This window comes from Talaromyces atroroseus (genome assembly GCF_001907595.1).
Source record: "Talaromyces atroroseus strain IBT 11181 chromosome Unknown scaffold_13, whole genome shotgun sequence".
NCBI classification, from domain to species: Eukaryota; Fungi; Ascomycota; class Eurotiomycetes; order Eurotiales; family Trichocomaceae; genus Talaromyces; species Talaromyces atroroseus.
In genome coordinates, this window is record NW_017971445.1 from 284,389 (window position 1) to 305,565 (window position 21,177).

The following is a 21,177-nucleotide window of genomic DNA, read 5'->3' on the forward strand; positions in this document are numbered from 1 at the left end:
TAGACTTGGCTGTGAGGTAAGTCGGAGAAGTCAACGTAGGCCTTGCTTTCATCTTGTTTTTCTAACAAACTTCCTCTTTTGTCTTCCCAGGATTATGCTCGTCGACTAGGCATTAAGCTGCCTGAGACCCCAAGCCTTCAAAATGTCCAATTTGCTGAAGCAAAGAAGCGTTTATGAAACTAGTACCGGTACCTGAATTGATCAATGTTGTAATTCTTAATTTGTTGATGAATCAATTATCTTTACTCTATGTATATCCATCCTTGAAGGCACTATCATTGGTAACACGCGCAAAATGGATATTAACGACGCAAGGGCGATTAACAGTCGTTTTTCAACCCCTAGCTGAGACATATGATCAGTTCATAAATACTCCGTACAGCATGTAGGTACGTAGGTAATATTAGGCTCTGAGTAAGACCTCCAGCAAGGGGGGATGCTACAGTCGATCCACTAGTAGAAGATTATTTTACAGCATTCTATACATGATTAGCCTTTAGGCCATGGAAACTTCCATTCGGTTCTCTGCATCTCCCTCGGTTTGATTTCGGGTGGTGCTGTACTTAAAGGCCGTCTCGACGACTGGTCGATACCCGAAACGGTACATATTAGGGCAAGTCAGGTCATGCGTTTTTTGGGGTAATCGCACTTTGTGCGCCACTGACACAAGTATACGACCACTTAATTTACTTTTATTAATTGGAGTACTCGGCCCTTTACGCAAAACCAACTAATCAAGCACCTTCGGCAGTTGATGGACTTGCAGAAAGCATTTGGGGTTGGGCACACCAGCATCTATGCCTGATACCCAATAGTATACACTGCTTTGTCGTGCTCTTCAAGGCGCCAATGCACTCCGCGGTCCAATCTAAAGCCCAATCTTGCTTCAAGCTTCAGCTAGTTGCCAGGATTGTGGGATCAATCATAGGTAGTCGGGTTTGCGCCATGCATGCCCGATTCATATGTATATTTCTCGTCGATCTTTTCTATTTCAAACAATTGCAGAAGTCTGTTATCAATCGCATGCCTTGAATTGATTAATTTAGTATTGCCATTGTTTACATGCGTCGAGATCCACGTAGCACAATTGCATGCATTGGATTGCTGGCCTTATTACTCTAGTGCCTATCAATGAAGGGCCCATGGGTAAGCTACAGTGGACACGTTGAACACATCGCTTCGACGTTTCTCTTATATAGAAGGTCTTCTGTGCGGATAACAAAGAAGCATCTCGATCCCAACAGCTGAGATCCAGAGCGATCAAGTAAGTGTACACTTACATGGTTCAATTAGGAATTCTAAGTTCCAACTAATTCAAACTTCGTGCACCATCATCAAGCCCGTATCTCCTATTCGATCAGTCATACCACCAATGATTTCATTGGAGATCGGGTTATAGCACTCGCTGATGCCAGATTGCTGCCCAAAACCGCTGTCAATCCCGTCTCTTGTAAAGAAGAAATCCCTCAAGCAGTACTAGCAAGAAGCTGTTCCGCTCTCTGCTATCATGGCAGCGTAGCAACCCGTTCTCATACCTGGGTTCATCCCTGGAGAAACCCTAGTGAAGGACCCGCCGGCAATGTCATAGTAATTATCTTGCCCTCACAACTAGCCCCTCCCATCCTACCTAGGCATGCGCCATTGACGATTTCTCTGCCCCAAGATGGCGGTGAAAGACAAACAATGCTCGATATCTCTGCCCTACTTTGAAAAGCCGAGTCGTAAACAATGGACAATGCCCGTAATTTGCCACCGGTTCGCAGAAACAAGACGCCATCTTTGTAGTTTAGGGCGCTTAAAGAGGGTTGAGTGATTATTCCATTTGCGCTCCCAAACTTCGAGTGTTATTAATAGTCTCTGCCTTACTTGACTAAATATTCCTTCTTTATTTTTTTCTGATATATCATACGCTCATTTTCCGGCCTTCGTGTAACAGGTCTTTTTATTGTCTCTGTTTCATACATAAAACTGACGGACGGGCTTTGAAATTTATTTTTGATCGTGATATTTATATTCGTACTGATGCCTCCGGTCGTCACATCGCGGGCAATGCCACTGGGCTTTCAGCCATTGCTTGGAGTAGCACCATCGATGGATCCTTATCTCTCTCCCACTCCCGGTATGGATGGCTTTCCTAGACATGGGTAAGTCTACTATAACTACTCCTGTTGCGTAGTAACTATGTTTCACTAAAAATATACCTCATAGCGCTCCAGCTTCACCTTCGCAACCGGGGTATTATGGAAGCGCCACCCCTGCTCCGGTGATATACCAGCAAAGGTGAAATCTGACCTTTGGAATCCCGTATTATTATTCTTTTTTTTTTTTGGCGCAATACACTGAGACTGGAACCCTGCGTTTCCCCTTTGGCAGTGGAGCTTGCGGCTTTCCAAATCCTCGATCCTTTGCAGACGTCGACGCTTCCAACAACCGGCCCATGTCGCAGGCCAATCCAATAGATTACAGGACTTACTATGCTCAGCCCTCATCTTCGTCAAAACACAGACGCTATTCTAGCGCCTCCGTCCCCCAAGCTCCTGTCGGGAGACCGCCTCGTCATGTCTCTGTGCATTCCGAATGGGAATCGACAGGCAGAATGTTCCAGGACGAGTATATGCATGACGTGGAGCCTACCAGATCCTACGATACTCGCGAATATGTTGTGGAAACTGGCAGGTCCCGGAACACTGACAAGTCCAAGGGAAGTGTTAAGTATCATTCTCAGAGACGTCCATCCAACCGTGATGAATTCGATGGGCCGCATCAACTCCTTGAACCGCCATCGCCAAGTACTATAGCTGCCCAAGAGCGGGAGCTGCCCGTGTTGCCTACTAATCTCGATGTATCAGAACAAGACCGCATCTTGTGTGAGGTTAATGACCGCCTCTCTCAATGCGCGTTTGATTTCGTCGCTAGATACCAGTTTCCCATCCCTATTGAGCCGGATAAAAGACAGGTGAGGGTACCAGCAGACCGGGAATGGACCGAATGGGTGTATTTATTGAAAAGATTGGCCACCAAGCGCCGGATTCCTGCCCGGGTACTTCATAATGGCCAGATCAAGCAGCTTGTTACCGTTTTGGAGAATTCCTTGGAAATGCGGCATGCCGCCAAGCATCAGTCCAGGCCTATAAAGGATGACCGGAATGTCCTGCAGCTTATTTCCGCTGGAACTCAGGTTGCCAAAATCCTCAAGGATGCTACTGCCATGGAATACCTGGATTGTCTCTACCAGGAGACTGAGAGACGTATCAAGGACCGACAGAACCGTCGTGTTAAATTCGCTACTTGAGAGCAACCCTCAAGCATCTTTTTTTCCCCAAATCTTCTGATTCTATAATCTATTTTCTGCCCTCTATATACGCTTTATCCACCAAAGTCACGACCGTTCAAGACGAACCCCTGCTAAAAAAAGGAGTGGGGGGGAAGACGGAACAGTCCACAAGTGCAACAGACAGCCTATGGAGCAAGCTCGACAGACCAGAGCAGAGCAAAAAGGGGTTCAAAAATTCCGACGGAGCAAATGCATGCCACGGCCTATTTCTTACCAAATTGAACTGAACCAGTTGGCATTGGACTTGAAGAAGCCTGGACTATGTCACTTTGATAATGATGATGAAGAAGGGAATCACTATTTCCCACCTATCTGGACCATATACGGGGATCTCGGGCTTTCTCATTCTTGTTTTCTTGTTATCGTTTGTTTTGTTGCCTATTGCCAGGAGATATCCAAGTCCTACAGGAATGTTTTTCTTTCTTCTTGTGCCATTATACTTCCGGAATAAGCGCACATGAGCGGATAAAGATGGGATGGCTTTCTGCTGTACAAATCCAGGCGTTGTTACCAAACAGCAACAACAACCCCTAGAGAAGGATATCGTATAGATCTGTGCTAAGCTGTATCAGTCTTTCTGTTCTCTTTCTTCCGCCGGGAATTCTCTGAAAGACTGAGCCATAAAAGGATGGAGACCTCATTGGACCTGAATACACAGTACAGTACGTAAAATTTAGTTGGTCATTGGGCGGGGAATTTGTTTCTTTACTGTTTTGAATGCTATTTCGTTCTTTTCCTTATAGTGTCAACTTTTGTACTGTCTCGTTCTGTCTTTATTTACTGTTTCAGGCTTGCAAGAGTTGTAACGTCTCATCCTTTTGCTGAAGAGTCGCCTCTTCCAAGAAGTGCGCTGAAATAACTAACTGGTTTGACATAGTCTCATGTAAGTAAGCTCGACACTGAAAAGCTTTTCGAGAAGTATAGTAGTCCTCAATCGTTTGGTGGCTAGGCCTCTATAAAAGAAGGAGAAGAAGAAACCAAGTCCGAAATGTTTTTTTCCATATATCTATATCTAGCTAGGTATGAAAACCAAACCCAAAAATAGCCACTCTCATGTATTGTTGAAAATATAAGACACAAAATTGTAGATACAAGAAGAGAAGATTAGAGAGCAAGAAGCAAAAGTACAGGATGCTATATTGCTAATATGGAAGGGGCAAAAAAGGGCAAAAAGAAATCGCTAAGAAAAGGTGTATCGATGATGCAATATGAAAAATGATTTTCAAATCCAACAATGAATAAATTTCCCAGAACACCGTTCAATTATAAAGAGATGGTCTCACGACAAGCTGAAAGAAGATCGAAAATTGGCTGAAGTGCTACAAAAGTCTTAGACAACATGTCTCCCTTTTTTATAGGAAATGCAGCTATGTTGTAGTTTAGTTTTCTTTATCTGGTGAAGGCTCAGCCTGAGACTGTGGCGCTTTCTCCAGAGGTTTCAGCGAGTGCTTCCTCAGAAACGCCAGGGACGTCTGTGATTGATTCCTCTGAAGGTTGATGTAGTGCTGATTCGCTTGATTTTACCTCCTCATCTTTGGGGGGCTCCTCAACCGGTTGTTGTACTTGCCCCTCTTCTTGAGGAGCATCGACTTCTGCGGCTGGCTCTTCGATGTCATCTTCCTTCTTTTCGTGCTGCAAATCAGCCTCTTGAGCGGCCTCCTGGGTATTACTCTCGGGCTCTTCAGGAACCGTCTCTGGAGCTGAAGCCGGTTCTTTTTCGCCCGTGTGATTCACATTATTATTTTGCGCAGACTGATTTTGCACATCTTCAGATTTCACTTCGGCAACAGTGGTTTCCGGCAATGGCTCTTCCGTAACTTCGGGAGCTTGGGGCTCCACGTCCACAACAGTAGATTCCGAAGCCGGCTCTGCCTCAACTTCAGGCACTACCTCTAGCTCATGGGGCTCTGACGATGGCTGTTCCAAATAAACTTTAGCTTCTGATTTAGGATCTTCAACCTCTGGTGCCAACGCCGGTGCCGCTGGCTTTTCGATATGTCCACTATCTGTGCTTGCAACGGCTTTTTCCACTGGTAACTTCGGGACTATCGGCTGTTCCACTTTCTCTTCTACAGCAACAGGAGTGGGGGAAGGTTCTTGAGGAGATTGTTCATGTTTCTCGCTCTTGTCCTCCACAACTTTGGCGGGCTGTTCCTTCTTTGGCGACAATTTCGCAGCCTTCGCGAGTCTCGGCGGACTCCTCGGCTCAACTTTATCGTGCATTTTACTTGCGGAGCTTGCAGTAGGACGCATCATCCGGGCAAGGAAACTTTCCTCCTGAGGAGCACGCGAGGACGTGGTGCTCATTCTTGACCTCGGCCGATCAGGAATGATATGTGTGCTTAGTCGAGCAGCATCAGGTCTGAGAGTGGATGGCTTGCGAGAAAGCGTTTTGGCCGTTTCTGTTTTGGGCGAGCTCCGCAGATTGATGTGGCTCTGTGAGCGTGCCAGAGATCCAGTTCTGGCAGTCGACGCAGCGGTAGGGGTCACTAAGGAAGCAGGGAGGCGTACAGGACGGGTTGGGGATTTTGAGGCCGGCTTGCTCTGGGGAGATGGTTGAATAGTAGGCTTTTTTATGGGATCTTGAGACGGCGTTTTAGAACGGTCTGGCCGGGCAGCGGGAACGGTGCTCTTCGCGGCAGCAGCCCTTTTTGTAGTAGTGGTAGGCTTATCGGCATGAGCCGTAGGACGTATTGTTGTAGTAGCCGACCTCGTAGGTGTTACTGCGGGCTTCCTCTCTTTGGCAGCTGTCTTGTTGATTGTAGTTTTGCTTGTAGATGGTTCTTTTGGAATGGACATCGTGGATGCACTCTTTTTGATTGTCATTGAAGGAGGCTGCTTTTTTGGGACACCATGTGCGGGCTTATTCGAGGGCTTATCAACAGCCACGACGGGTGATGGTTCTTGTATGGTCCCGGACTCTTTAGTGGCAGTTGATGGCTGGGGACTCTCTTTATCATCAACGGCTAAAGATGCAAGCTTTTCATTAACACTCTTAACTGGACCACCCTGAAATGCGGCAAGAGCAGTGCGTATTTTTTGAGGAGACGGGCTGAAGGGTGATGCCAAGGACTTTTCGATGGGTGACATAGTGGCAGAGCGCTGGCTCGAGTCGGCATCTGTCCCATAGCTTTCAGTCCTTCGCAGCATGCCGGGGGTAGGAGAGCCTTGACCATTCCTCTCAACAGAAACGAAGCTTGCACGCACTTTGGACAGAGGCCTGTTGGCAGCATTGTCATTCGACTCGAAAGACGAGCGGCCGCGGGAAGGGGAGACATCAGCGCCGTTGTTGCTGCTGTTGTTATTTGTGTTCTCAAATTTCGCCAAAAGGCTCCGAACACCACCGGAAGCTGGCAAAGCAGACATTGTATAGTGCCGAATAAAAACTTGGGGGGGGTGCTTATGCAATAGCACGAGCTCGAGGTGGGATCTTTCACAGGATCAGCGTAGGTCAGAGGGCGAGCGAGCGAGAACCAGCCGTCTCGCGGACGGGGCTCGACGACGGGGAAGATAACAGCTGAGTGAGTGTCGTATTAAGGGGGTGGACAGAGATAATATCGCGCAGGTATCGAGGTGCAAAAGGGCCGAAGCGGACGACGTGTCCATGTGTGGTGGTAGTCGTTGAGAAGAGGGACGAGGTCTCCAGGGGGGCCGACTTCTTATTACTTAACGCCGGTCTGGGCCGCCGCCAGGGGTGATCACTGATCACCGTCAACCCCCTCCCCGGAGAACCGTCCCGGTGGTTCGATCTTGCTTTTCCATCCTACGCCGTGATTATAATGTATTATGGATTTTATTGCTTCTATGAACATGGCCATGGACACGCGAAATTCACGCGCAATCTGGCCGTCTATTGCAGTGGTGCTTCACTGCGGGGGACGTGACAGTGTTGACACCATGCTATAGCTAGAACTACATCGTACTACGATATTCGTTCCTGGCCTGCAAGTTGTAACGCTCGGAGATTGACTGGCAGTCAGCCATCTGAGTACGTAGCTGGTTCTTGTGCTTCGAATCAAATTTGCAAGTGCTCGTACGGCGTGCGCATATTCTATTTGCATGATCCCTAACGCAATCAGCAGCACCTTACGTGAAACGACGCGTTGCTGGGATCCAGGCTGTTTCTCGCACAACGACGGGACAGACAGATGTCCGCAAGAGCTATCTCCTGCAGCATCGATGCCATATACTCGAGTCGGCGTCTGTGTTCTGAGTTTTCCATCTTCTCGCGTAAAAAAGTCGAGTGTTTTGTTCTGTTTTGTTTACATCGAATTTCAATAGTTCCCAGGGGAGGCTTCGCCGCCAGCCAATCGGAACGCGCGATGAGTCCCGCGTTCCGCACCGGGGCCGGGCGGAATTACGATGTTCCAGCAAAAAAAGTGCGGGCAGATCTTCCGTAATCGGACATTCTATTCTCACGTCAAAGCAAAAGCACAGCAAGCATGGCTGCCAGAACACTGCGCATAGGTCAATTGCGTCCATTTCAGAGATGTGCGAGTGGTTGAGGCTGACCGGGTCATCATCATGCAGGTTTAATCCCCGGAGACGGCATTGGCCGAGAGGTCATTCCGGTATGTATACATACTCACTGTGTCAACAATAGTCGCATTGGCAGCATGTTCACAGATTCTGTCCGTTCTAGGCCGGTCGACGACTTTTGGAATCTCTCCCAGCATCGTTGGGTCTTAAGTTCTCCTTTGTCGACCTTGATGCCGGCTTCGCGACATTCGAGAAGACCGGCACTGCGCTGCCGGACACGACTGTGGAGGTGTTGAAGAAAGAATGCGACGGCGCTCTCTTCGGTGCAGTCAGGTAATTATGCAGCCTATCCCGTGTGGATGTGAATTAAGAAAGAACCTAATGGTTATCTTGTTCAATAGCTCACCCAGCACCAAAGTTGCTGGTTACTCTTCCCCAATCGTTGCTCTCCGCAAGCGTCTCGATCTCTATGCCAATGTCCGTCCCGTCAAGACCACCGCTGGTGGCAGTGCAACCGGATCACCAATTGATCTTGTCATCGTTCGCGAGAACACTGAGGACCTTTACGTGAAGGAGGAAAAGACATTCGAGGGCCCCAACGGTAAGGTTGCCGAGGCTATCAAGCGTATCTCGGAACGCTCCTCCTCCCGAATTGCTACCATGGCCGGAGAAATCGCCCTACGACGACAGAAGATCCGCCAAGTTTCGCCGGGAACATCTCATATTTCCAAGCCCACGGTTACTATCACTCACAAGTCCAACGTCTTGTCTCAAACTGATGGTCTCTTCCGTGAAACTGCTCGCCAAGCCCTTGCAAACTCCAAGTACAGCTCTGTCGGCGTGGAGGAACAAATTGTCGACTCCATGGTGTACAAGCTCTTCCGTCAGCCAGGTTACTATGATGTTATTGTCGCTCCCAATCTCTACGGTGACATTCTGTCCGACGGTGCTGCAGCCTTGGTTGGCAGCTTGGGTCTGGTCCCTAGTGCTAATGTTGGTGATGGCTTTGCCATTGGTGAGCCATGCCACGGTAGTGCACCCGACATTGAAGGGCAGGGAATTGCCAACCCTATTGCCACTCTCCGCAGCGTGGCACTTATGCTTGAGTTCCTGGGCGAGGAGCCTGCTGCCGCCAAGATCTATGCTGCCGTCGATGCTAACCTTGACGAGGGCAAGTTGCTTTCCCCTGATCTTGGTGGAAAGGCCACAACGCAAGAGGTTCTTGAAGACGTGCTGAAGAAATTGTAATTATAAAAAGTACTCTATATATGGTGGTGAACAGTGATGCAAAATTTCTTCTCTACATTAACCCATTGGTGTATGATATTTTGTTAGATATTGTATCGTGGATGCCAACGAAATCAAAAACAGGTCAGAAAACCGCCATTGCAAGTATCCGCCTCACAGGTTACTGTCATGTTACAACACATCAATCTACATCACCCTGTCGCCCTTCTTGATGCGAGTGACCATGCTTATCATCTCTTTCTAATGACGACTCTCGACTACTGCCCCTCTCACTGGACGAATCATCTCGCTCACGAACCTCCTCTTCGGAACCACGCACCAACAGCGTAAGTAGGACTACCAGGTAAGTCTGGTCTGTTTTCCTGTCTTTGAGCGTGTATCGTAATTTATGCTTCTTCGCGTCAATATACTCGGCCACGTGAAGGTGAAACCCGGGAAGGCGAAGTGTAAAATCTGTTTTGCGAGGGCAATCTGCTGCGTTAGCTTTGTTCGATACTGGGATCAGAAATGAGGAAAGGAATATGTATGAATCACCATTGAACCCTAAATATGGATTTCCAAAATCGACCAGGTACTGTCTGTCCTTCTCAAAAATGAATTCCTGTCGAATATTCTCATCCAGAAAATGCTTTCTCCTCTGAGCTGAGTCACTGGGGATTTGGAATTTCTCGCTTCTAGTCTGCTCTCCGCTACCGTCGGCTCCTTCCTCGACCACGAGGTCATGCACATTCATGGATGACGTTTCTTTGTGCTTGTTGTCGCTATGCTGAACTTTATCGCCGATACGAAAGTAATTCCACGACGCAAGACCGGGACTATACAAATACGGCTTGTCGGCATACGGATCCCCATCTAGAGCAGGATCGATGGCCCATTTCACAATCCGCAAGGCCGTGCTGAAACCGGGCGGTATGCTATCACGAATAGGTCGACTAAAGTCGTTGCCAAAGACGAGGTTGTTGCCGTTGATATCGTGTTTGGGTGTGAAGCTAAAGCAGATGGAGTATTGATCGTTTTGGTGAAGGGGGTGCGAGAAGTATTTGTTTGTCGCGGGTGAGCCATTTGGTAGGCCTTGTTTTTAGTTCATTTGATTGAGGGGTCAGCTGTATATCGAACAAACTTACCCCGATCTCGAAATTTCACCGAATGCACGGTTACTCACCTGTGTAGTCGCGGATACGCACGCAGAGATGAATCACGGCATGCTCGCTTTCAATGCGTAAGGTTTCGTCTGCGTTAACAGGAACGAGCTGGTGTGTTTTGACATCGTATTCTGATCCTGCAGTCACCTTCAGACGATAGTTTGTAGGGTTATGAGTGCTGGTGCTGCTCTGGTTGTCGTTGTCGTTGTCGTTGTTGCTGTTCCTGTTGTTGCCATGACTCCCTCCAAACCAGCTGGACATTTTCTTCCAAATCTCCTTGTTGAATGAATATCTAGTGTATAATATAGCCATATAATAAAAAACTCACAATTATCCCTGGGAAAGCCAGGGACGAGAGCAACAAAACGGCCGTCACCTCCTCGTGACCCATATCGACGTCATTCAGAGCTTCTCCCACGCTTTGCCAAATGCGGAAATAAAATAAAAAAAAAAAACATCCCCGAACCGGAAAGTCATGGAAGAAAGAGGTAGGCACGTAGATTTCCTTATCTAAAACTGATAATCATATTGTACATTTTTTCCACAGAGGATAAGCTGTTTGCGAGCTGAAAATGAGAGCAAGTATATAAAGACAATTGCAAAAGACCCGACCTGCCTTGGTGTGTACAGAGGTAATACAAGAGAATGAAGATATTATACAAAGGAAATCTACCCAAAGCATGGATAGAGAAGGTTTATCAAGCTTATTCAGCCTGCTGGATATTTTCTTCTCCCTGATCAACGTCAAGAAGTTCGTCCATAGGATCACCTCCTTCGTCGCCTTTCTCCCGAGTCCGAGTGACAGCACCGGGGTCTAGAGAACTGTCATCAAGGAGGTCAATCCCACTATCGCGTCCACGGGCTCCTCTCTCAGGATCACCAGTGATGAGAGTGCGGCAGTCCTTGCCACGACCCAGTCGGACATTTGACCACCCGTCTCGAATGGCCTTGGTTGGCGAATTTGCTAGGGGACGGAGATCTGCTGAATTCGAGCCATTACCCAACTTTTCCCTTCGTGCTCGTGCGCTCCAGTGTTGTGTTCTCAGGAACTTCTTACCCTGTTCCATCCAGTTTGCGAAGAACTGCTCCATTCCATCACGGAACTCGGCTTCTTCTTTGCGTTGAGACACTAGCAATTCGTTTTTCCTTTTCAGTTCCATGACGGCAGACTGTAGAGACGCCGATTCTTGGCTGAAGCGGGCATTGAGATTCTCGATTTCACGCTCTTGTTTTGCCAATTCATCTAAAAGACGGGCATTATTCGCTTCCAGTCTCTTGACCATGTCAACTAGATCGTTGGTGCTATATTCCTCGCTTTCAACATAGTTCCCTAACACCGAGTTTCCCTGTGCTTGCTCCAATGCAATGTCAGATTTCTTGGCAAGCTGAGCTTGCAATTCAGCAACTCGAGAAGCTGAAATTTCACCATCAGCCCTCTTCTCGTCTTCCAATTTCTCGATGATTGCTTCAAAGTTTTTGCCTTCCTCGTAATAATGCTTTAGTGCCTGATTCTGTCTCTCAATGGTAATTGCTTGTTCAGCCAGCTCGGCCTCAAGTTCCTGAATGCGCATTCGAACGTGAAGCATATCTTCAGCCGATGCATCAGTATACTCTTCGTACCTTTTCCCTCGCAGCCTTTCAGATTCAAGTGTTTCAAGGGTTTTGTCAAACTGATTCTTCAGTGCCTTGTTGCAATCAGATAGCCACTTTGTATGTTTGCGTTCTGTAAGCAAAGCACCGGAGGACTGTTTCAATATCTTGACCAACGCTTCGAAGGTGGATTTGCCGTCTATGAGACCCGCCGGCGTCTCTCCAGGAAGGACGGACTCGAGTTCCAGGCGTGCAGAGCGGATGCTTTCACGCAGCTGTGAGAGTAATTCATCAACATTGGCACCCGAGAACCCCATATTGGAGAGTTGGCCACGGACCATCTCTAGAGCTTGATCTGCACTTGATGCTCGCTGTATTGCAGACGCCATGGCGGGCACGATTTGCTTCATGAAGTCCGGTGGAGGTGAGTCAGGGGACTCATTTGGCGTCACATTAGGTTCTAACTCGCTTTGTCCTGTTTTCAATTTACGCCATTCGTTAAAGAGATCTTGTTTTTCTTTTCTGGCTGCTGATAGCTCCGCCGACATGAGCTGGTGTTCCTCAGAGGCAAAACAATCCTCCTCCTGTATGTCAACTTGGACGGAAGAATCTGCTGTTGGAGTTTTAGGAGACGTTGTTGGCGGCGAGGCCTCCACATGATCTAAACCTGGGGGTTCTGTTCCTCTTTGCTCTTCTTCGCGGTGTCGGTTATTTAGAACCGGGGATTCTGAGACAAAGACGGAGTCATCCACCGTACTATCGTCTCCGACTAAAATGGTGTCAAAGTTGTCGGAAATATCATTAGTATTGGCTTGAGCCGATTCATAGAATTCCACCTTTCTTTCCAATGCTTCGATTTGCGCGCGTGCCTTCTGCAAACTTTTCTTCTCGTCTTTCTTTTCCCTCTCTATAGCATTCTGTTCCTCGCTGAGGCCGCTGCGCCAAAGTCTGCGTGCTACTCTCCCGTCCAAAATCTGTCTCATGGGATAGTATTGCACGTGGGTGGGATTCGTCCGTACAGGGTCTATCAAAGTGGTCCCGGGAACTGTTGAAGGAGCCGATCTCCGCCGATTACGACGGGAAGGTGTTTGAGATTCTTCTTCTTCTTCTTCTTCTTCATTTTCTTGAGATTGGCCTGCATCTATAGACGTGCGCATAAACGTCGGAGTAAGACCTGTCGCTCCGCTAAGAGACCCACTCCGACTAGGTATGGCAAGGACTGGCTCTGAGAAACGGACTCTCTTCGCCCGTTTGGGTGTTTGGTCAGGCGAGGGCAATTGACTTGGCCCGGTCTCTTGTGGCGGCGGCGGCTGTTGCTGCTGCTGTTGTCCCTGGCCATCATTGTCATCGTCGAGGGTTTCACTCCTCTCAGTGGTCGCGTCGTTTGTGTCAGGCGACGACGAGCTCGGGTCTGCCGAAGCAGTGCGGTTCCTCTTCCGGCCGCTTCTGTTCTCAAGCTGGATGTCCATCGTTTCAGTCAATGTAGTGTTGCTATATCCAATAATTTAGCCAACATACCTAGGTAGCCAGAGTGGAAGACAAGAGATATACATACCTCAATACACAATATATAGATGTACAGCTATGGAGAATATATAGTATGTAAGAGCACTGTTGTGCGGTGTTGAATAAAATATGGCGTAGAAAACGTAAGGTATCAGCCTTTCTTATATCTAAGCAGGCGGCTTATGTAGGAAGCATTATCAGGTCAGAGAACAAAAGGAGAATAAAGAAAACAAAAGAGCGTGGGACTGTATACAAACAAATACTAGCTCTGGACAATGCACGAATGTACCAGGAACTAGGAAAATAGGCAGCAGACCTACACAGTCCTCAAAACCTTCTGTAGGTATAGTCCACCATATCCAGCACGGACATGGACCAATTAGGAAAGCGTAAACAAAGATTTCGCGGCCTTTCAAATTGGAACGATATCACGAAGCTAAAAGAAAGACGAGGTAGCTAATTAAACAACGCTGATTCAGTACATAGCACACTAGCCTGTGACAATGATTCACTATTCGCCGTTTATCCAATTGCAGCGCGAACAGCCACAAATGATCGATCTTTGTTTGTTTTGGAGTCGAAGGGCTCTTTGAGGCTTGGAAGATGATTGGCCGAGACGCGTCTGGAAGCTTTCTCGACGTTTCAGGCTAGTCTCACGCGTGGAGTCACGGGACTCAAGCTTCAAAAGTTCAAGCAAGGGAGAGACGATATACTAACCTCTTTTGAGCCTAGTCTAGCCGCTATCGGGGTCACTGTCCACGGTGCCACCATCATTGACGGCCTCAGGCATCACGGAGAGGTGACTAACTTACTATTCAGAATGATATATAATCGCCCCCCTCTTCTCTACCTAGTGCACGCCCAACTCCAGATTCACCAAGTTGAGCTAAACAGATAGTGCAGTCACAAATGCAATGAGCTCCATTGCTTATCGCCCACTTATAATGCTGCCATCTTTCTGAAGCTTAGATGACGGACCCAAGCTGGATGGCGATATCAACACCAGCAGAATGAGGCAACTGACAGATTTGCCCGACGAGCTGCTCCAAGACGTGCTGTCGCTTCTTCCAGCACCAGATGTGGTCTCGGTCTCTGCAACTTGTCGAGCGCTATACCGGCAAGCCCAGGATGACAAGCTATGGGAACGCTTGGTCAATGCCAATCTCCCTCACACAATCACCAAACCGGGCCCTTTTTCTTCCTTTCGGGACCTTTATTCCGCCCATCACCCATACTGGTTCCTCCCCAGGAATAAGATATGGTTCTCCGATAATGAATATACTGGCAAATTAATTATTGCTCGTTACGATAATCGACGCGGCGTCATTGAGGCGTTTCGCTTGCTGGCTGAACTGAGGGATAAAAATAGTGTAGAATGGAAATCCAATCCGGAAGTTGCCATTCAGCCTTTCAATCCACGCTTGCGTCTATGGGTAGATGATCCAGTCCTTGAGCTGCGGAATCCGGAGCGACTGCGTCCCCAGGATCGTCAGTACTCTCCGGATCAATTCAGAATGTCTATGGCAAGCCAAAGCGCCGGTGTCTGCAGCTCTTTTTCGCTCAGTCGTGGAAGTCTGGGTATTTCTCCACGCGTGCGAAATGACTTTCTTTGGCCGCCCGTTACAATCCCCGGCGAAAAGTCTCTCCGGCGAAACCATGAACTTCTCGCCGATGACAAGTCTGAGACACTTCAGCATATCCAGAAACTTTCTGATAACCCCAGGCAAATCTCAGAAACCAGCTTTTATCTCCGTAAGTGGCTCCACTTCGGTCTGGGTCAAGTTATACTTCCCCGGCAGCCTGGGGATCACCTATCTATATTTGCGACTCTTGATCCCGCGCTCTACACTCCTACAAAGGAAAAACCGTTCCAGGGTATTTGGATTGGAGACTATAACTTCCATGGATGCGAATTCCTTCTCTTTTTACAACGGGATACCGGTGAACCAGCACCATTATCAAACAATGCCAGACGACACCTGCGTTCCATGCTAGGAGGCACACGTCCGGACTGGGACGACGAAGACGAAGAGGAAGAGGTGTCTTTACTCAATGGACGTGGAGAAGACGCTTTTGAGCGTGCCAGTCTGCCAGACGCACAGGCCAGTAACGATGTTGATGAAATTGACGGCGTCAAATTCCAGGGTCGTCTCGAAGGTATCAAACTGACGGGTGACCCGAATATCCCCCGCGGCGAAATATCTTTCGTGGCAGAAGATATTGGTCCCAAAGGTTTAATCAGCGTTTCGCAGGACGAGGAGTTCCGGGGTGCTCGCGTTGTGAATAGCAAGGGCCATATTGCGTTTCAACATTATACCGATGGTAAGACAGCCCCCTCTGAGAATGTCTTATTTATACGGGAATTAACCGAGCTGTTATAGATCGATGGGTCAAGACCCAATTATTCCTCATTTCCCCGGATTGTGTGGCGCAATATTGGGAGCCGATGCGTCACATCTCATATTTCCGACGGGTCGATATTGATCAATTCACGAAGATATGACGAATGAATGAATGAAGTGCAAAGTAGATTATTCTACCTTCTTTTCGTTTGTCTGGTGTAAATTCAATAGATTATATATATATATATCTTGCAAATTAATAATGGAATACAGCTCGCTTGACAAGATGGCGTCGCACCCCTGCATATGATAGAAACCCAGTCAACCGCTGTCTAGGTAGATTCCTAATTCCTTCTTTCTTCTGGAGCAATCTACGATATCAGGGTACTATGCTTTGTAAGGCTCGTATATTCATGATTGCTTCGTAAGAACTATATTGGTATTCATGCAACAATAGCAAGAAACATAAAAAGAACGTCGCAGTAACAATAACGAAAATGAAAGACGTCTTTCTGTCCATGACGAATCACTCGTGTCCCATGCAAGTCCTCGTCATCACATCAGAAAGGCAGGATCGTCGAGGTGAGTGAAGAGAAGCTGCTGCAAGTGAATGAAAAGCCCAACGCCGAGGTATATACACTCCATAGCAATCGAGAGCAATATAATAGTGACACCGGTCTTCTTCTTCTTTTCTGTGTTTCATTTCACCTATACATCTCCACGCTGTCTGTAACCGCGCGAAGAACGCCGAAACCGGTAAATGCGAGATCTGACCGTTGTGCAAGTCGTCTGTCGGATCCAAGTTAAAGATTTCTGCTCCTTTCTGAATCTCCATTTATTTCTCTAACGTCGTCGCTCAAAGTACGAGGTCGAACCCAGGACTGCAACGGATTGGTCCATCACCCATTCGCCGACTCCGAGGTAACTTTCTATCCACCGCTTGATATCCTTGCTATCGGTGATTTTGTCTGCATTAAGACTGGGGCTGTGCGCTTGGGTCCTGAAGACATCGGCCCTGCCTCTTTTCTTTGCCCCCCTTCATCCGCGATATGTATGCATTCACCTTCGCAAGGCTGAAGATTTGAAAGACTCGAAGGACTCAGGGAGGGAGAAAAGGGGAGAGCCGATGTTGGGGGCGGACGTGCAATAGTTAGTATCTTCCATTCCATTGCTATTCCTTTATTTTTGGCCACAGGCAGATTGTCGTTGTGTATGAGAGGCTCGGGACGACATGGACATGGACATACGTGAGGCCAGTTGATCGCTTGATACCTGCCAGAAAGGCAGAAACTGAAAGACCTCGTCAGTACAAACACCCAAAGCAACAGAAGTTTGTATACATACTCAGCACTGCGTCAAACGCGTAATGTGATAAACGTCCGAGCTGAATCTTCCAGTCAGCCAATGCATCAGGTTGGTGTATGTCGGGAGATAAATGTGTAAACGTACAACCATCGTGACTGGATAGAATAAGAGGATGAAATTATGCAGACTGTGAAGACCTGGAAATCCAGCCTGTTATTATTTTCTCTTGCTTGTAGCTAGTTGCAGATTGATGCTGCCAGTCGGCGGTCACGGGGCAACCAGCGGGCCGAGTCATGTGATGATAGCAGCCTCAGGCCACCAGGCCGATAACAAGGGCTGCAGCCAATCAGCGACCGCTCCATTTTACCCCTCCATAATCAACCCCAATTGAATGTTCAACAGACGAGAGATGCTCTTAACACCCACGAAGGGGGCCACCGGCGCACAGTACCCCGTGAGGACCCCGGAGAAACCGTGGGCGAGATCACGAGACATTATGAGCTTTTTCTACGTCGTAGAGCTAACTACCTAAGCTAACTACAACTGCTGTACATGTAGACCAGAGGCTGCAAACGCTCACCGGATCGTCGCGGAGTTTATAATCAGGATTTTATGCCTTCATGCATTATCGGACTAAGGACAGGAACTAGACGAAGAACAAAAGCGATAGTAATAATAAATATTTCTATTAGTATGCAATACTCGTATCTGCAAAGAAAAAAAAAGAAATAGTACGTAGCCGAGCATCTTGTCCGTAGCCGTGTCTCTTCTTAGAAGAAAAAAGTGCGGCGCTAGTCCTAATCAGTGCTTGGGCCAACTGCGTTTTTGCTGCCGCCCACGGGTCTTCCCCTCGCCGGTCAACCACCTCCAACACCCTCGCGGCTTTTCTCTTCCTTTTAATCCAGGAGTGAACTCTACTCACCTCGCATCTACGACCCAACTTTGCACCCCATCCGGATTCTGGATAGGCTTCCACCTCGCTGAATCTTTCTGTCTCCCCCCCGTCTCTCTACGTTGCACAGTCGTTCGCAATGGCTGTCACCAACTCCTTCGATCACCTTACCAACCGCATGAAGCTGGAATGGTACTCCCATCTTGATACTGAGAGGGTCCCAGATCGAAACTATCGTCGTACCTCCATCATCTGTACCATTGGTATGTGTATTGTCCTGTCCTGATCAATGGACTGCCGTGCTAACTCTCGCTCTCCTGCCAGGCCCCAAGACCAACTCCGTCGAGAAGATTAATGAGCTCCGCAAAGGTATCACCGCGGACCCAATTTTTACCTGCCTAGCCATCTTGCAATCAAACAAGACTGACCCCCGCCTCAATTAGCCGGTCTCAATGTTGTTCGCATGAACTTCTCTCACGGCTCGTACGAGGTTGGTTCTTGACTGTCCGTCTAGCCTCCAAATATAGCCAGTCTAATCTGTATTCATTCTCATAGTACCACCAATCCGTTATTGACAATGCCAGGGAAGCCGAGCGTACTCAGCCCGGCCGTCCTGTCGCCATTGCCCTTGATACCGTAAGTTGGACTTCTTTTATTCGTGGGCCTTGTGCTGAGCTTCTCATCATTGATCTTCTCTAACGTCTCAATGATCGTATAGAAAGGACCTGAGATCCGTACCGGAAACACAGTTGACGACAAGGATTTCCCCATTGCTGCTGGAGCAATCCTTAACGTCACCACTGATGACAAATATGCCACTGCCAGTGACAACAAGAACATGTATGTACATCCTTTCAGACCACACACACATAAGCCCTCGGAGTGGGTTTCTGCACTGAGGTAGCCACTGACCAATGTCCTTCCTTTGTCCCCAGGTATGTCGACTACAAGAACATCAGCAAGGTGATCTCACCCGGCAAACTCATCTACGTCGATGACGGTATCCTTTCCTTGAAAGTCGTGGAAGTGGTCGACGACAAGACGATTCGCGCACAGTGCCTCAACAATGGCAACATCTCTTCTCGTAAGGGTGTCAACCTTCCCGGCACTGATGTTGATCTCCCCGCCTTGTCCGAGAAGGACAAGAACGACTTGCGATTTGGTGTTAAGAACAAGGTTGACATGGTCTTTGCCTCATTTATCCGCCGCGGCGAGGACATTAAGGAAATCCGTAAAGTCCTCGGCGAGGAAGGTAAGGAGATTCAGATCATTGCCAAGATCGAGAACCAACAGGGTGTCAACAACTTTGATGAGATTCTCGAAGAGACTGACGGTGTGATGGTCGCTCGTGGTGATCTTGGTATCGAGATCCCCGCCCCTAAGGTGTTCATTGCCCAAAAGATGATGATCGCCAAATGTAATTTGAAGGCCAAGCCCGTCATCTGCGCTACCCAGATGCTTGAGTCTATGACATATAACCCTCGCCCAACTCGTGCTGAAGTCTCGGATGTTGCCAACGCTGTTCTTGACGGCGCTGACTGTGTCATGTTGTCGGGAGAAACCGCAAAGGGTAACTACCCCAACGAGGCCGTTAGCATGATGCACGAGACCTGTTTGGTGGCCGAAGTGGCAGTTCCTCACTTCAACGTCTTTGACGAGTTGCGAACTCTTTGCCCTCGCCCAGCTGACACTTCTGAGGCTATTGCCATGTCGGCTGTCAGTGCCAGTTTGGAATTGAATGCCGGTGCCATCCTTGTCTTGACCACTAGGTAGGAAAAGTCGCCGTTGTTTCTTTTTATTATCGATCGGATCGCTGACTTGGAACTAGTGGAAAAACCGCTCGTCTGTTGGCCAAGTACCGTCCCGTCTGCCCTATCATCATGATCACCCGTAACGAGGTTGCTTCTCGGTATTCGCACTTGTACCGTGGCGTGTACCCCTTCTACTTCCCCGAGAAGAAGCCCGACTTCAACGTCAAGATTTGGCAGGAGGATGTGGACCGTCGTCTCAAATGGGGTATCTCCAACGGTATCAAGCTTGGCGTCATCAACCGCGGCGACAGCGTTGTCTGTGTCCAGGGTTGGCGCGGTGGTCAGGGCCACACCAACACCATCCGTGTTGTCCCTGCTGAAGAGAGCCTTGGTCTGGATGAGTAAGTGCCTGCCCTCTTTCTGGCTCTTATCTTTCGTCCTTTGCATCTTTGCTGACTCCGTACAGGAATGACCCATGAAGCAGAAGAAATGTAGTTCCAGCCAAAACCTCGGTCTGCGCAGAGAATAGGCTAGTCGTGCAGATATGAATATCACGAAGCTAAATGCAACAATATTCGTTGACTTGTTCACATTTCTTTGCTTTCTTTTTTGTCCCCTCCACCGTTAGAAAGAGAAACTTTTTTATTTGGAAATCTGTTCTTTTTCTTCTCTCCCGCTTCGCCGTTCAGGTTTAGAGGAATTGTGGTTCATTGTGCGGATTCTCTCGGTTTTGTTTCTCGTATTTATGACTCGCGTATAATCAAATTGATCTCTCTCGTAAAGGGTTTCTGCATGATAAGTCGGCAGGTATGCGTGCGTGATTTCATAGACCAGTAAGCGTTTGGTCTCGTTCGTTCCGTCTCGTCCCGACTTGTCTTGCGTGGTAGAACAATTAATGTCCTGGTGTGTATTCTTCATTAACCCAAGTATCACCAAAATTAAACCTGCCTATCTAGAGTGTCAGTCGGTGAGTCTGTCTGGATAAATCGTTCTTTCAAAACATCATGCAATGTCGGCCAATTTAGTCGGTTGAACCAGATCTAATCTGATCCGGATCTGATTCCCAAGATGATAGATAGGTATCTGACCATATGAGGCGAATACTCAAATCCGTAAAACAAAACCTCTCAATATCCAGGTATTACCTCTCTAAAAGAATATTGGAAACGAGGAAGGGGGGGGGAAAAGAAGAAAAAAAGAATAAATATATTATATTATGCTACCCAAGGGGCAATTGCGTAAATGCGTAGTTAGTGAATTACAGGCCAAACTAAATATTCGTCGCCTTTTTCTTTCCCCTTGGACCGAGGTCCTAAAGTTAAACTAAACGCAGCGGGATTCCGAGATTTGCCGATGCTTTTGATCTTCCCACCTAATTATCGATGTGCACAAAGATTAGTTTATTGGGACCCTTGGAGGTGGTTACTTGCAGAGATGTTTATTATTTTTATTATACAATGTAAGGAAGAAAAGAGAGAGGGGGAAAAAGAAAGGTATTGGTTTCGTTAATATGCATAAATCATTCATCTCATAGCATGAGGATGGGGTATCGTGTACGTATAAATACTATCTTATCAAAGTACATAAA

The 21,177-nt window shown here is 47.8% G+C and overlaps 8 protein-coding genes across 8 annotated transcripts; 4 read left to right on the forward strand and 4 right to left on the reverse strand.

The window, feature by feature from the left end:
* Nucleotides 1-2,091: 2,091 nt before the first annotated feature.
* On the forward strand, nucleotides 2,092-3,292 carry UA08_08145 (hypothetical protein; the record flags this gene model as incomplete). The annotated part of the gene is made up of 3 exons (XM_020263037.1): nucleotides 2,092-2,144; nucleotides 2,209-2,280; nucleotides 2,374-3,292. 3 exons carry the CDS (start codon nucleotides 2,092-2,094, stop codon nucleotides 3,290-3,292), a joined length of 1,044 nt encoding a protein of 347 aa, XP_020116736.1.
* A 1,446-nt stretch (nucleotides 3,293-4,738) lies between these two features.
* On the reverse strand, nucleotides 4,739-6,700 carry UA08_08146 (hypothetical protein; the record flags this gene model as incomplete). Its single annotated transcript, XM_020263038.1, has 1 exon — nucleotides 4,739-6,700. The coding sequence occupies one exon, from the start codon at nucleotides 6,698-6,700 to the stop codon at nucleotides 4,739-4,741; it is 1,962 nt and encodes a 653-aa protein (XP_020116737.1).
* A 1,076-nt stretch (nucleotides 6,701-7,776) lies between these two features.
* UA08_08147 (Homoisocitrate dehydrogenase) lies at nucleotides 7,777-9,061 on the forward strand (the record flags this gene model as incomplete). The annotated part of the gene is made up of 4 exons (XM_020263039.1): nucleotides 7,777-7,801; nucleotides 7,865-7,905; nucleotides 7,977-8,146; nucleotides 8,215-9,061. 4 exons carry the CDS (start codon nucleotides 7,777-7,779, stop codon nucleotides 9,059-9,061), a joined length of 1,083 nt encoding a protein of 360 aa, XP_020116742.1.
* Nucleotides 9,062-9,242: 181 nt separating this feature from the next.
* UA08_08148 (hypothetical protein) lies at nucleotides 9,243-10,464 on the reverse strand (the record flags this gene model as incomplete). Its single annotated transcript, XM_020263040.1, has 2 exons — nucleotides 9,243-10,132; nucleotides 10,224-10,464. 2 exons carry the CDS (start codon nucleotides 10,462-10,464, stop codon nucleotides 9,243-9,245), a joined length of 1,131 nt encoding a protein of 376 aa, XP_020116743.1.
* Nucleotides 10,465-10,907: 443 nt separating this feature from the next.
* On the reverse strand, nucleotides 10,908-13,262 carry UA08_08149 (hypothetical protein; the record flags this gene model as incomplete). The annotated part of the gene is made up of 1 exon (XM_020263041.1): nucleotides 10,908-13,262. The coding sequence occupies one exon, from the start codon at nucleotides 13,260-13,262 to the stop codon at nucleotides 10,908-10,910; it is 2,355 nt and encodes a 784-aa protein (XP_020116729.1).
* Nucleotides 13,263-14,309: 1,047 nt separating this feature from the next.
* Nucleotides 14,310-15,802, forward strand: UA08_08150 (hypothetical protein; the record flags this gene model as incomplete). Its single annotated transcript, XM_020263042.1, has 2 exons — nucleotides 14,310-15,621; nucleotides 15,681-15,802. The coding sequence occupies 2 exons, from the start codon at nucleotides 14,310-14,312 to the stop codon at nucleotides 15,800-15,802; spliced, it is 1,434 nt and encodes a 477-aa protein (XP_020116730.1).
* Nucleotides 15,803-16,484: 682 nt separating this feature from the next.
* On the reverse strand, nucleotides 16,485-17,441 carry UA08_08151 (hypothetical protein; the record flags this gene model as incomplete). Its single annotated transcript, XM_020263043.1, has 4 exons — nucleotides 16,485-16,677; nucleotides 16,889-16,931; nucleotides 16,986-17,101; nucleotides 17,314-17,441. 4 exons carry the CDS (start codon nucleotides 17,439-17,441, stop codon nucleotides 16,485-16,487), a joined length of 480 nt encoding a protein of 159 aa, XP_020116731.1.
* A 536-nt stretch (nucleotides 17,442-17,977) lies between these two features.
* Nucleotides 17,978-20,068, forward strand: UA08_08152 (Pyruvate kinase; the record flags this gene model as incomplete). The annotated part of the gene is made up of 8 exons (XM_020263044.1): nucleotides 17,978-18,101; nucleotides 18,163-18,207; nucleotides 18,282-18,328; nucleotides 18,394-18,474; nucleotides 18,557-18,678; nucleotides 18,774-19,607; nucleotides 19,667-19,990; nucleotides 20,056-20,068. 8 exons carry the CDS (start codon nucleotides 17,978-17,980, stop codon nucleotides 20,066-20,068), a joined length of 1,590 nt encoding a protein of 529 aa, XP_020116732.1.
* Between the last annotated feature and the right edge of the window lie 1,109 nt (nucleotides 20,069-21,177).